Source organism: Ambystoma mexicanum, chromosome 12 (genome assembly GCF_040938575.1).
Source record: "Ambystoma mexicanum isolate Mex_15411 chromosome 12, UKY_AmexF1_1, whole genome shotgun sequence".
Lineage (NCBI taxonomy): Eukaryota > Metazoa > Chordata > Amphibia > Caudata > Ambystomatidae > Ambystoma > Ambystoma mexicanum.
Window position 1 is genome coordinate 603,300,582 of NC_090936.1, and position 14,063 is coordinate 603,314,644.

General features: G+C 42.3%; 1 protein-coding gene across 11 annotated transcripts in view; it reads right to left on the reverse strand.

Moving 5' to 3' along the window:
* Positions 1-14,063, reverse strand: part of SLC43A3 (solute carrier family 43 member 3) — a 918,364-nt gene that overhangs the window by 66,446 nt on the left and 837,855 nt on the right. For 2 of the 11 annotated variants that reach the window (XM_069629002.1, XM_069629003.1), the window contains 2 exons: positions 7,708-7,803; positions 411-506 (listed from right to left, as the gene is read on the reverse strand). The exons of 4 other annotated variants lie outside the window; for them this stretch is intronic. In XM_069629002.1, coding sequence (XP_069485103.1) covers positions 411-506; positions 7,708-7,803 — 192 coding nt within the window. The remainder of the gene's footprint in view (positions 1-410; positions 507-7,707; positions 7,804-14,063) is intronic. 5 more of the 11 variants (XM_069629007.1, XM_069629008.1, XM_069629005.1 and 2 more) reach the window with 4 other exon arrangements.

Below are 14,063 nucleotides of genomic sequence, written 5' to 3' on the forward strand. Positions count from 1 at the left end.
AAACTCTGGATTCAGATGGACAGCTTTGCTTTCTAGGTCTGTAAGTCCTCTGTAACCTGAGGAGTAGTTCACTTTCTGGTGACTTGACCCTGTAAACTCGGGTTAATCAGAGAGAAACTGCTTGCGTCATTTGCAAGGCCAGATGCAATAAAATATGTATCTGAAGGATGGCTTTGATGTCTGTGTCCCGAGTCTGTAAGATCTGTGTAAGTGGAGGGAATAGTTACTTTCAGAGGCTTGAGCCTGTAAGCTATGCAAGCAGAGTAGAGGCTCTGCTCCCTAAGGCCTTTACCCGCATCTTTAATATCTCCTGTTGCCTGGAGGTTTCCTATCAGTGAATTATGGGGAGCCTCCTGCAGTTTAGCAGGGGAAGGCAGCACATGCAATTAAAGCAGCAGGTGAAGCAGTACATTTTACGTAGGAGATGGCACCGTATGAGGGCAGTGATTGGATGAGAGGGCTCCAGGAGCTGGGGAACAGCCTACCGGTGTTTGGCGATGCAGTATCTAGAAGAAAACCAGAGAGAAGTTGTTACAATCCCAATTCTAGCCAAAGGTGCTGATTGCATGTACTGATTTGTTAGGAAGATTTTCCACAAGTCCTGATGAGGGTTTAAGGAGACCATCCAGTAGTGTCATGCAGGGTTATCACCAATGTAGACCTGACTCCACAAGGCTAAGGGGGACAGAGCAACTAGGCTTCCCTCTTAGGAGGGGAGACGGGTACAAGTACCCAAGGTACAGGTAGTCACACATAAGCAAACAATAAAGGGACAGCTATACACACACTTACTAAAACTTGATTCTTTATTATAAAGTAATTTACAAAGAAATATCCACAGAAAGATAAGTAATTGAAAATGCAGAAACAGGATGTATTAAAAGAGTCCAGGGTCTGAAAGAGACCCAGTAATTAGAATAAAATTCCATACAATTTTACCAGTATAGAAAAATACATCAACATGTTAAAAGTTTGAAAGCAATGCATACAAGTGAACAAGTCATTAAAAAAAATTCAACAGTGTTTAAAATACAAGCACTGCTCCAATAAAAGGAAACCCCCTATCTAAACCTATATGAAGCACAATGCCCCATGTAAGTAAAGCAGTGAAGCACTTATAGGAAGTTCAGCTAGTTTATACAAGTTTGTCTACAGAGTTCCACTGGACAAAGCCTGTCGGTCAGCTTATGGACCTTGTGAAAAATGAGGTGCATCTTACCTGACAGTGACAGGAGCTGGAGAGGTGGCAAACACCAGTCTGGAGAGTTTTGGAGACCCAACCAGAAGAGATCAAAGTCCAGGTTTCAAGTCTAGAGGACCAGAGACAGCGGATTATAGAGGATGAGCCTTGCACTATTTTATGAGGCTTACAGGACTGCGTCTGAAACTCCGAAATCCTCAAGAAGAGGACCAGCAACGAATTAGGGTCATAAGACACATGCAAGGCAATCCAGGCAGATGGATACTGTTGAGGAAGCCCAGGAGTGATGGGCACACAGGTCACTTTGGCATCGGGAATGGGCTTTGGTACCAGGGTCTGCAAGCAGAGCCCTTAGAGGAGCCCTGATGGGGAAAGAGTACCACCAAAATCAGAGACTCACAGTAAGTGGAGGGCAAAACAGCTGCAGCATCAGTATTGAGAGTAGAGATGACCCTTTAAAGCAGGTAGAACAATGCTACAGTGCAGACGGAAGGCCTTGGGACAAGTAGAAGGACGGACCTATAAAAGCAGCAGCTGCAGAGCTCCGAGCCAGGATGCGTCGTGCAGGAGCAGGTATGCTTGGATCAGCAGGATCATGCTACTCAAGGTCCAGCCATAGAGCATGAACACCCAGTACAGGTCTGAAGACTATCCCTATTCCAGGAAGCCACATGGGAACATCTGAAGGCTGAAGATATGGATTTTCCAGCAAGAATCAACGGATGCAAGACAAGGAAGAACTTGAAGCAACATTCCACAAAACAGAGAGGCAGAGCTCCACTGTCATAAGGATCAGAAATACAGGAGTAGTCGACCTCAAGGATCCTCAGGAATGTCTCATCTCCCCAGCAGCTTCCACGCAAGGTTTCAAGTTTGATGATATGCATCTCCAGAATGGTTGGGATTCTCCCTAAACATGAACGTACAGGTGCAGGGTGTAAGCTATACCCACCAATCCATAGTCATGCACCTTACAAAATATTTGCCAGCCAGCCAAGCTCAACTTTTGTGCACAGGCACATAAACACACACAGATTGGGATGCGTAGGAGACCCATATCAAGTCTAAACCAGATTATTTTGAAACAGACCTGATTTTGTGAGCTCTGAAATTAGCCTATGCAGGCAGAATGGCTATTTTGTCGTAAGATGAGTGTAGAGGAGCACACCTTTTGTAAATTTCGTCCTCTATTGGTTCAACAAGGGTTCTTCTAAATTTAAGAAGTATCGTAGGTGCCCCGAGAGCTAGATCCTGGGCTACAGGATCAAATCTACAGAACAAGTTTTTTGTGATCACCTAACTTCAAAAATGACCATCGCTCTGTTCACACTTTTGGGCATTAAACAATGCAAAATTATGTTTTATCACAGTTCTGTTTCAACATATCTTTGTTTAACCATTTTAGAAAACATCACTCTAAATAAAAGTAAATATAAAAATTAACTTACAAATTTTCATCTATTAACTTTTCATTTGTTCCAAAAATACGCTCCATCAACATAAAACTAACATTTCTGCTAAGCAATACTTGGATACAAACACGTAAATTGTTTGGTTTATAGTGACATTTTCGAATGTCACAAATTTCGAATGCCTTTTTCTTGAATGAAAAATGCTGGAAAAAAAATGTCACATTTTTTTTATTTCTTTTTTTAATGAGGGGGTTTCCCCCCACCCCCTGTTTTTTTATTGACCCTTTTTTTTACTAACTAAAACCAAAAAAAACATAAAATAAAAAATATATATTCAACATTTTTTTTTAAATTTTTTTTTCGACAAAAAGGCATTCGAAATTGTTCATTTGAAATTTTAACTGGATACCAAATTGTTTCCTTTCTGATTATGTTGTCACATGTAAAGTTTCAAATTAGTACTGTGTCGAAAAGTTCATTTCTTATTTGTAAAACAACACTAGTCCTTTACGTTTCGGAGTTCATTATGCAACTTCTAACAAATTGCCTTCTTGTTGGTGAAACTCTCTAATGCACAACGCGTTTTGGGCAATTCATGCCCTTCATCAGGTGTGGACAAGTGTCTTTTTCCGCGAGTGATTTTCTGCAAAATTAGATATATAAATGTTCTAATCAGTATGATTCGCTCATTATATTCCAAATATTGCTTTACTTGTTGGATTTTGTTAAAGAAAATTGTATTAATAGCTTTTTACTGACCTTAGGTACCAGGGACTCTGAAAATCTTTTCTTCTTGATTAAACGTTACTCCTGTATAGTTGTCATGTTGAGACTGCGCTTACTGCATTTCTTCAGACCAAATGGGAGATTATTTGCTCCATCTATAAGTGGCTAGATGGTATACTATTTACTTGAGATCTGCCCATTCAGACATGTTGGGTTTTGTACCGGGAACAGTCGCTACTTTCATAGCGCTGTGTTCCAGTTCCAAAACCTGCATTTTCTTACATTATTTCATCCTGCTTAATGTTATGCGGTCTTTCAATTGCAATGCTCACCTCTGCCGGAGCGTTGTGGCAAAAAAGCCTTAAACTCTTTGGAGTGTCTCCGTCCGAGGACGATATTCTGGTTGAGGGCTTCTTCTAACTGATGTTTGGAATCTTTTTTCCCTGCAATGTAATCGATTTCATGTGAGAACTCTGGTCATGGCTAGTCCGTTTTCCCACGTTGAAATTGTGTCGCATTTCATGCGCTAAAACGTACCTGTATAGTTGTTTTTTTTACGGGTTTCTAGAGGCTCGCATTCCGCTCATTTTTCTCCTTGTTCCGCTCTCCTACGCTAACCGTCTTTGTTTCCCTGGTCGTTTGGCATTCGTGGCGCAGAGTATTCTACTTTTCCAAATTCAGAGTACATTGAACTGGTTCTTTCTGTCTCGAGCCTCGCGGACTACGTTCTACAGGTCGTTATCGAAACCAGGTTGGCTTTCCTCAGTAGTATTACTCCATGTTTAGAGGAGGTGACTTACTGCCCATTTTCTGCGGCGCCATCTTGTAATGTTTAAATCCGCAGTTTCTCATTACTTTTCATTGTTATTTGCTCGGATGGTGTCTTGATCTTAAATTTGAAGTGCCCAGACTGGATCTGATTTGATTATTATCGATCATACTATTTTCCTACAGGTTTTAACATTGGACACTTTTACAAAAACCAACTTAGATCCCAGTCTGCATTCATGTCGTTTGGCTGCATGGAGTTAAGTTTTTCTATACAATAAGTTTCCTTTTGTAGCAAAATCTTATTGAGGTTACCTCCCCTTCTTGACACTTTTACTTGTTCCAGGATGATGAATCTTATCTGTGCGATATCGTGTCTCTCTTTTTTAAAATTGATTAAAACATAACCAAATATTCCTCTGTCCCTGTAGGATACGCAGGGTTACTGGATTCATGGTCTCAAACCAAATCTGAGAAAAGGGGAGCTGAGCGTCCTCTTCAAAACGAGTTCTGTAAGGAACTGGATGACCACTCCTGCGGCCTTGAACATGGCACAGGTGTCATATGGGTGTAGCTGGGCAGCAGCCCTGAGTGCGACGTGCACTCTTGAGTTTGATTGACATGGTCCATTAGTCGGGAACATTGTGGTTTGAATGCTTACTTTAGTATTATTACAGGGGGAGCAAGTACCACTGCCCCTCAAAGTTAACTCCAGCTGACAGCTGGAGCTAGCTTTAGGAGGCATGAATGGTCTCGTATTGAGCATTGGAAAGGTGGCATTTTCTTAGCACGTAGTGTGCAAGTCTGACCTATAGCTACATCTATGTGTCTGTAACGCTTACCTCTGGTGCCCTGCAAAAGTGCCTGGTCCAGACTTTCGATGTATGGTACTTGACTCTGTGCTGTTTATTCCAAACCACACTCTCCTCTCTGTTGCGCTGAAGGACTTGTTGACCAGCGAACAGCGTGGTCGAGAGTGATTTGGTAGGGTTCTTGGAATGCTGAGATGGGTATTGGACCCCTATGGATGAACCCAAGGATGGATAATAAAATGCCATCAACAACCGTGTCGCTACTCTCCCCCACCACCACCCGTATTGCCTCCCTGGGGACGTGCTGACTGGTAATGCAAACTCCTGCTCACCTTAGTGACACTCTGGGATGAAGACATTAATCAGGCTCTGTTTCTCCTGTTTCTTCTCTGGGTTTGGTGGCCCAGACCAGCTGTGGCGCACATGATGCCTGTAGGTAAGTGTCTTTGCTAAATGTCTCTTCTACGTTTTGAAGTATGTCTGTTGCTGTCTTAATGTCTCTTCTGCGCTTCTTAATGTCTCTTCAGTGCTATTAGTAATCAAGCACGTTTGCTGCGCGCGTTGTAAAATGATGTATTGTTCGTCTTACAAACACGCGTTTAAATTGTGTCTCTTTCTCTCCCTTTCAGATCCTGCAGAGTTGCTGCAATGTAGTAAGCTGGGTCGCGATAAACAGCAGGAGCCCCCGCAACGTGAAAGGCATGAAAGGAGGTCGGGAACGCTGGATTGCAGTTAAGAGGCAAGTTAAACTGGTGGGGTTGGAGTGGAGGAAAAGCGTTGCGTTCCGATCTAATTTGCAATATTCTTTGTATTTTCAGGAGCTGCGATGGAAACGGAAGCCTTGAAACATCCAGGAAAGCCCAGGCGCAGCGGCGGTGACTATGAAGAGGACTGCTGGATTCCAAACAGGTAAGCGGGAGCCGATGCACTTGGACTTCAGTAGCAATAAGGCAAGCATTACGCTGCCTGCATTTCACAGCCGGAGTCAACGCCAAGTGCTGGGTGTGGCCCAGGGCGGGGCTTATATAGCCCTGGGCTGCACACAGCACCACTAGACCACCAAGGATCTTCATAGCATGGAATTCCAGGGGCCATCTTGGGTTCAGCTAGGAATCCTACTCTGGGGGCTATGCTTTACTGTTTGGCTGCCAATGTGTGCAAATTGCAGCCTACGCCAGCCAGCAACCCTTATAGTCCAGGCCTTACCTACAGTAGGTGCCTGCGCCTTGCTAGGGATCCTGACAGGCTGTGTGGACTGAGCGGTCACATGGAAGATCCCTCAATGCTGAACACTCTTACAACACACGGACTCAATTACATCTCACCATTAATCACTGAAATTGGGTTACATAAAATAAATCAATTGATTTTGGGCATTCATTAATTATAAATGGCACAATTCATTTACATCAGAATATATTAGCTGCAATTAAACTACCAATTAAGCATTACATTAGATTTACAAACAGGGGCAGCACACCCTTCATTTCCACAACAGGGGCCAAAAACATCTCTACTCTTGTCCACACCATCAAAAAGAGAAGCAAGCATGGCATACGCACATCTGAATCCGATGGCGGGCAGCAGTTATATTGTTGCTCTCAGATCTGTGCTATACTATAGCTGTATATACCTCCCCCGAAGGCCATACCGGGCGTTATGGGCCCTGAAGACCAAATTAAAGGCCTGAGCGCCACAAGGGCCTTTAATGAGGTATGAGGGCCCATAACGACGGTACGGCCCGAGGGCAAAGTGAATGAAGCTATTAGAATCCATGGCCAAAGATAAAGAAATGTATTAAAAAATATTTTTTTTTATTATTACATTGTTTTTTGTGGGCCTTCAATATTCGCTATTGAATATTTAAGTTTAAAAAAACAAGAAAAATAACATTACAAAAAGCTATTAGAACCCATGGCCAAAGAGAAAAAAGTTCATTTAAAAATATAATTTGAAAAATTATTATATTGTTTTTTGGGAACTTAAATATTTACAGTTAATGCACAATTTTTTTCCGAGCTGAAGAAAGCAAAGTGTGCATTTGCGGGTTGTAATGAAACTGCGGGCTATACCGTTTTTTATAGCCCACAAATTGACCAATAGGAAAGGGGTATTCACCGGCCTAGGGTTCTAATTCATGTTACACATATAGGAGTCTCGGATTCAGCATATTGTCCTATCCCTCCTAGATGTGTAACTTGAAGTATACTTCTCCTGTTTGGGGCCTGGCCTGTTACCCAAGTGGGTGGCTACATTTTGTGAGGTCTTACACATTAAGAGCTGTGCAACCTGAGGTAAGCTTTAGGGATAGCTCTGGGGCCTGGAAACCAGAGGCTGTATGGCATGAGTAAAAGCAGAGACTGTTCTACTGAGCCTGTAAACTCTGGATTCAGATGGACAGCTTTGCTTTCTAGGTCTGTAAGTCCTCTGTAACCTGAGGAGTAGTTCACTTTCTGGTGACTTGACCCTGTAAACTCGGGTTAATCAGAGAGAAACTGCTTGCGTCATTTGCAAGGCCAGATGCAATAAAATATGTATCTGAAGGATGGCTTTGATGTCTGTGTCCCGAGTCTGTAAGATCTGTGTAAGTGGAGGGAATAGTTACTTTCAGAGGCTTGAGCCTGTAAGCTATGCAAGCAGAGTAGAGGCTCTGCTCCCTAAGGCCTTTACCCGCATCTTTAATATCTCCTGTTGCCTGGAGGTTTCCTATCAGTGAATTATGGGGAGCCTCCTGCAGTTTAGCAGGGGAAGGCAGCACATGCAATTAAAGCAGCAGGTGAAGCAGTACATTTTACGTAGGAGATGGCACCGTATGAGGGCAGTGATTGGATGAGAGGGCTCCAGGAGCTGGGGAACAGCCTACCGGTGTTTGGCGATGCAGTATCTAGAAGAAAACCAGAGAGAAGTTGTTACAATCCCAATTCTAGCCAAAGGTGCTGATTGCATGTACTGATTTGTTAGGAAGATTTTCCACAAGTCCTGATGAGGGTTTAAGGAGACCATCCAGTAGTGTCATGCAGGGTTATCACCAATGTAGACCTGACTCCACAAGGCTAAGGGGGACAGAGCAACTAGGCTTCCCTCTTAGGAGGGGAGACGGGTACAAGTACCCAAGGTACAGGTAGTCACACATAAGCAAACAATAAAGGGACAGCTATACACACACTTACTAAAACTTGATTCTTTATTATAAAGTAATTTACAAAGAAATATCCACAGAAAGATAAGTAATTGAAAATGCAGAAACAGGATGTATTAAAAGAGTCCAGGGTCTGAAAGAGACCCAGTAATTAGAATAAAATTCCATACAATTTTACCAGTATAGAAAAATACATCAACATGTTAAAAGTTTGAAAGCAATGCATACAAGTGAACAAGTCATTAAAAAAAATTCAACAGTGTTTAAAATACAAGCACTGCTCCAATAAAAGGAAACCCCCTATCTAAACCTATATGAAGCACAATGCCCCATGTAAGTAAAGCAGTGAAGCACTTATAGGAAGTTCAGCTAGTTTATACAAGTTTGTCTACAGAGTTCCACTGGACAAAGCCTGTCGGTCAGCTTATGGACCTTGTGAAAAATGAGGTGCATCTTACCTGACAGTGACAGGAGCTGGAGAGGTGGCAAACACCAGTCTGGAGAGTTTTGGAGACCCAACCAGAAGAGATCAAAGTCCAGGTTTCAAGTCTAGAGGACCAGAGACAGCGGATTATAGAGGATGAGCCTTGCACTATTTTATGAGGCTTACAGGACTGCGTCTGAAACTCCGAAATCCTCAAGAAGAGGACCAGCAACGAATTAGGGTCATAAGACACATGCAAGGCAATCCAGGCAGATGGATACTGTTGAGGAAGCCCAGGAGTGATGGGCACACAGGTCACTTTGGCATCGGGAATGGGCTTTGGTACCAGGGTCTGCAAGCAGAGCCCTTAGAGGAGCCCTGATGGGGAAAGAGTACCACCAAAATCAGAGACTCACAGTAAGTGGAGGGCAAAACAGCTGCAGCATCAGTATTGAGAGTAGAGATGACCCTTTAAAGCAGGTAGAACAATGCTACAGTGCAGACGGAAGGCCTTGGGACAAGTAGAAGGACGGACCTATAAAAGCAGCAGCTGCAGAGCTCCGAGCCAGGATGCGTCGTGCAGGAGCAGGTATGCTTGGATCAGCAGGATCATGCTACTCAAGGTCCAGCCATAGAGCATGAACACCCAGTACAGGTCTGAAGACTATCCCTATTCCAGGAAGCCACATGGGAACATCTGAAGGCTGAAGATATGGATTTTCCAGCAAGAATCAACGGATGCAAGACAAGGAAGAACTTGAAGCAACATTCCACAAAACAGAGAGGCAGAGCTCCACTGTCATAAGGATCAGAAATACAGGAGTAGTCGACCTCAAGGATCCTCAGGAATGTCTCATCTCCCCAGCAGCTTCCACGCAAGGTTTCAAGTTTGATGATATGCATCTCCAGAATGGTTGGGATTCTCCCTAAACATGAACGTACAGGTGCAGGGTGTAAGCTATACCCACCAATCCATAGTCATGCACCTTACAAAATATTTGCCAGCCAGCCAAGCTCAACTTTTGTGCACAGGCACATAAACACACACAGATTGGGATGCGTAGGAGACCCATATCAAGTCTAAACCAGATTATTTTGAAACAGACCTGATTTTGTGAGCTCTGAAATTAGCCTATGCAGGCAGAATGGCTATTTTGTCGTAAGATGAGTGTAGAGGAGCACACCTTTTGTAAATTTCGTCCTCTATTGGTTCAACAAGGGTTCTTCTAAATTTAAGAAGTATCGTAGGTGCCCCGAGAGCTAGATCCTGGGCTACAGGATCAAATCTACAGAACAAGTTTTTTGTGATCACCTAACTTCAAAAATGACCATCGCTCTGTTCACACTTTTGGGCATTAAACAATGCAAAATTATGTTTTATCACAGTTCTGTTTCAACATATCTTTGTTTAACCATTTTAGAAAACATCACTCTAAATAAAAGTAAATATAAAAATTAACTTACAAATTTTCATCTATTAACTTTTCATTTGTTCCAAAAATACGCTCCATCAACATAAAACTAACATTTCTGCTAAGCAATACTTGGATACAAACACGTAAATTGTTTGGTTTATAGTGACATTTTCGAATGTCACAAATTTCGAATGCCTTTTTCTTGAATGAAAAATGCTGGAAAAAAAATGTCAAATTTTTTTTATTTCTTTTTTTAATGAGGGGGTTTCCCCCCACCCCCTGTTTTTTTATTGACCCTTTTTTTTACTAACTAAAACCAAAAAAAACATAAAATAAAAAATATATATTCAACATTTTTTTTTAAATTTTTTTTTCGACAAAAAGGCATTCGAAATTGTTCATTTGAAATTTTAACTGGATACCAAATTGTTTCCTTTCTGATTATGTTGTCACATGTAAAGTTTCAAATTAGTACTGTGTCGAAAAGTTCATTTCTTATTTGTAAAACAACACTAGTCCTTTACGTTTCGGAGTTCATTATGCAACTTCTAACAAATTGCCTTCTTGTTGGTGAAACTCTCTAATGCACAACGCGTTTTGGGCAATTCATGCCCTTCATCAGGTGTGGACAAGTGTCTTTTTCCGCGAGTGATTTTCTGCAAAATTAGATATATAAATGTTCTAATCAGTATGATTCGCTCATTATATTCCAAATATTGCTTTACTTGTTGGATTTTGTTAAAGAAAATTGTATTAATAGCTTTTTACTGACCTTAGGTACCAGGGACTCTGAAAATCTTTTCTTCTTGATTAAACGTTACTCCTGTATAGTTGTCATGTTGAGACTGCGCTTACTGCATTTCTTCAGACCAAATGGGAGATTATTTGCTCCATCTATAAGTGGCTAGATGGTATACTATTTACTTGAGATCTGCCCATTCAGACATGTTGGGTTTTGTACCGGGAACAGTCGCTACTTTCATAGCGCTGTGTTCCAGTTCCAAAACCTGCATTTTCTTACATTATTTCATCCTGCTTAATGTTATGCGGTCTTTCAATTGCAATGCTCACCTCTGCCGGAGCGTTGTGGCAAAAAAGCCTTAAACTCTTTGGAGTGTCTCCGTCCGAGGACGATATTCTGGTTGAGGGCTTCTTCTAACTGATGTTTGGAATCTTTTTTCCCTGCAATGTAATCGATTTCATGTGAGAACTCTGGTCATGGCTAGTCCGTTTTCCCACGTTGAAATTGTGTCGCATTTCATGCGCTAAAACGTACCTGTATAGTTGTTTTTTTTACGGGTTTCTAGAGGCTCGCATTCCGCTCATTTTTCTCCTTGTTCCGCTCTCCTACGCTAACCGTCTTTGTTTCCCTGGTCGTTTGGCATTCGTGGCGCAGAGTATTCTACTTTTCCAAATTCAGAGTACATTGAACTGGTTCTTTCTGTCTCGAGCCTCGCGGACTACGTTCTACAGGTCGTTATCGAAACCAGGTTGGCTTTCCTCAGTAGTATTACTCCATGTTTAGAGGAGGTGACTTACTGCCCATTTTCTGCGGCGCCATCTTGTAATGTTTAAATCCGCAGTTTCTCATTACTTTTCATTGTTATTTGCTCGGATGGTGTCTTGATCTTAAATTTGAAGTGCCCAGACTGGATCTGATTTGATTATTATCGATCATACTATTTTCCTACAGGTTTTAACATTGGACACTTTTACAAAAACCAACTTAGATCCCAGTCTGCATTCATGTCGTTTGGCTGCATGGAGTTAAGTTTTTCTATACAATAAGTTTCCTTTTGTAGCAAAATCTTATTGAGGTTACCTCCCCTTCTTGACACTTTTACTTGTTCCAGGATGATGAATCTTATCTGTGCGATATCGTGTCTCTCTTTTTTAAAATGTTGTGTGACTGGTGATTTAATTGCTCCTGTCCTTATGTTGGACTTGTGTTCAGACCATCTTGTTTTTGCCTTTCTAGTTGTCATTCCTACATAATATATTCCGCAGGGGCATCTTATTCCATATATCACATTTTTAGAATCACACGTGGAAGAATGATGAAGGTTAATCTTATACCCTTTGTGAGGATGAGTGATACTGCTTCCCTTTATCAAGTTGTTAGTTATTGCAATTGTAACAAGGTATCGTTCCTTTGTAATTGTCTTCTGTGTGTCTTTCAGCAGCGAATTCTGCTTTAATCAAATGTTCTCTGATGGATTTGCTTTTGTTATACGCGAACAATGGAGGTTCCTATTTTTTCAAACTTACTTTTCAGATCTTGCGCTTTCTTATTGTATTCCTCTTCTTCCGAGAGAATGCGTCTGTATCTTAAAAATTGACTGAATGGTATGCTTTCTATTGTTCTTCTTGGGTGAAAACTGCTGGCGTGCAGTATGCTGTTGCTGTCGGTCTGATTTGTGTATATTGTAGTCTCCAATTTACCTCTTTTTTGTATACTTGAACATCCAAGAATTCAATTGTTTCTTTGCTTGTCTTTGCTTGTCTTTGCTGTCAGTTTTATCCTGGGAGCCATAGTGTTTAAATGTTGAAAAAATATTTCCGGCTCTTCTTGTGAGCCGTTCCACATGCCAAATATGTCATCAATGAATCGGTAAATGCATTTCAATTGTTTTGTCCATCTTTCCTCATTGAAAAAGTTTGTTTCTTCCAAATAAGCCATGTAGGTGTTAGCATAGCTCGGGGCCATTGCGGCCCCCATAGATGTTCCGGATGTTTGTATGTAATATTTGTCGACCATTCTTATGTAGGGTATATAGGTGTTACAGCACAGGCTCTCAAGACCTGATGTCAAAGTCCCGTTCAAAACCACACACCACTGAGATATTTTAAACCTATTTAATATTGTATTCATTTTGATTTGCATGTGCACCACAGTCTCCCATTGTTTCCACGCAGTAATTACTTCTAAAAATACATGTAGTTGTGGGATAAGGGGTAAAAGGGCGGGGCTGGCTTGGGGTAGAGTAGTAGTGAAGGGAAAGGAGGGCACGGGGGACTCCCTTCCCCACAAATTATAAAACAAAATTTGAAGTGAATTTTCCAAGTAATTACTTCGAAGTAAATTGAGGTGCAAAACTAGCCAGAAACATACATCAGTCCATTTCAGCCGTTGGGCCGTCAGGTGCTTTGAAGTGCTTTCAGGCTATCTGTTTTACAGGTTTCACTGTTACTATAGCTCTTAGTTTCACCTCCTGATTTCTTGAGAGTAGACTTTTAATGGCTTTCTTAAAGTGCACATTATTTTGTCTATTTTCATAGGGATTTTGTTTTCGAGTGTAGTCCCGAGGCAGCTACGTATCTGTTAGTAGACAGTTTCTTCCTTGTATTCACACCCGTTTCTCTGCCCCGAGCGGTGGGGGTGACAGTCTGGGGCGCAGAGCTAAATAGCTGAAGAGGAGGGCGCAGTAAGGGGCCCACCCAGAAAGCTTGCCGGACAACAGATTAAGCATCCTGCTGTGCCGGTGGGTGCTCCTCTGAGATGTGCGGCTGGCTGCTCTCTGCCGACTTGTGGATAACTGCGATGCGTTCGGAATATGAAAACAAAGGGATGAATATTCTAAATGCAGCATGTGAGATGCTCTGGAGTCACACACCCTGTGCCCCTCATTCTTTGTGCTGACAGCCTTTCAAGTGGGGCAATTTATAAATTTGGCTCACTTAACAAGATATTGGGCCTCAATACGGGTCTGGCGGTAAACCTGCCTTTAAAACCAGTGGGTTGTGGCCGGACCCGAAGAAAATTACTGGTGCCGAACATCACAGTGCCACCGGGCTATTCGGAGTCCGGTGGCTGGAAAGTCAGGCGCCGGTAACTTTGTTAGTTCCCATTCCCATGGAGTCACATAGTACTCCATGGGAATGGGGACACGGGAGCACCAACACCATTAACAACGGCGCCGGTGCTCCCTGTGAGAACTCTGCAAGCGGGTGCCATCCCGCCTGACAGGTCTGATCCTGGTGGGCGAGATGGCACCTGCTGGCAGAGTTGCACAGTGCCAGTCAGGAAACAATGGTGCTGGTAGGTTTACCGGCACGGTTGCTTCTGGCATGGCACAGTTGTAATGAGGCATATTGGTTTTACACAGTATGTGCTTAACACTTCAGGCTTAAGAACTGAACATGGAGCATTTTTATTCACCAGGCCA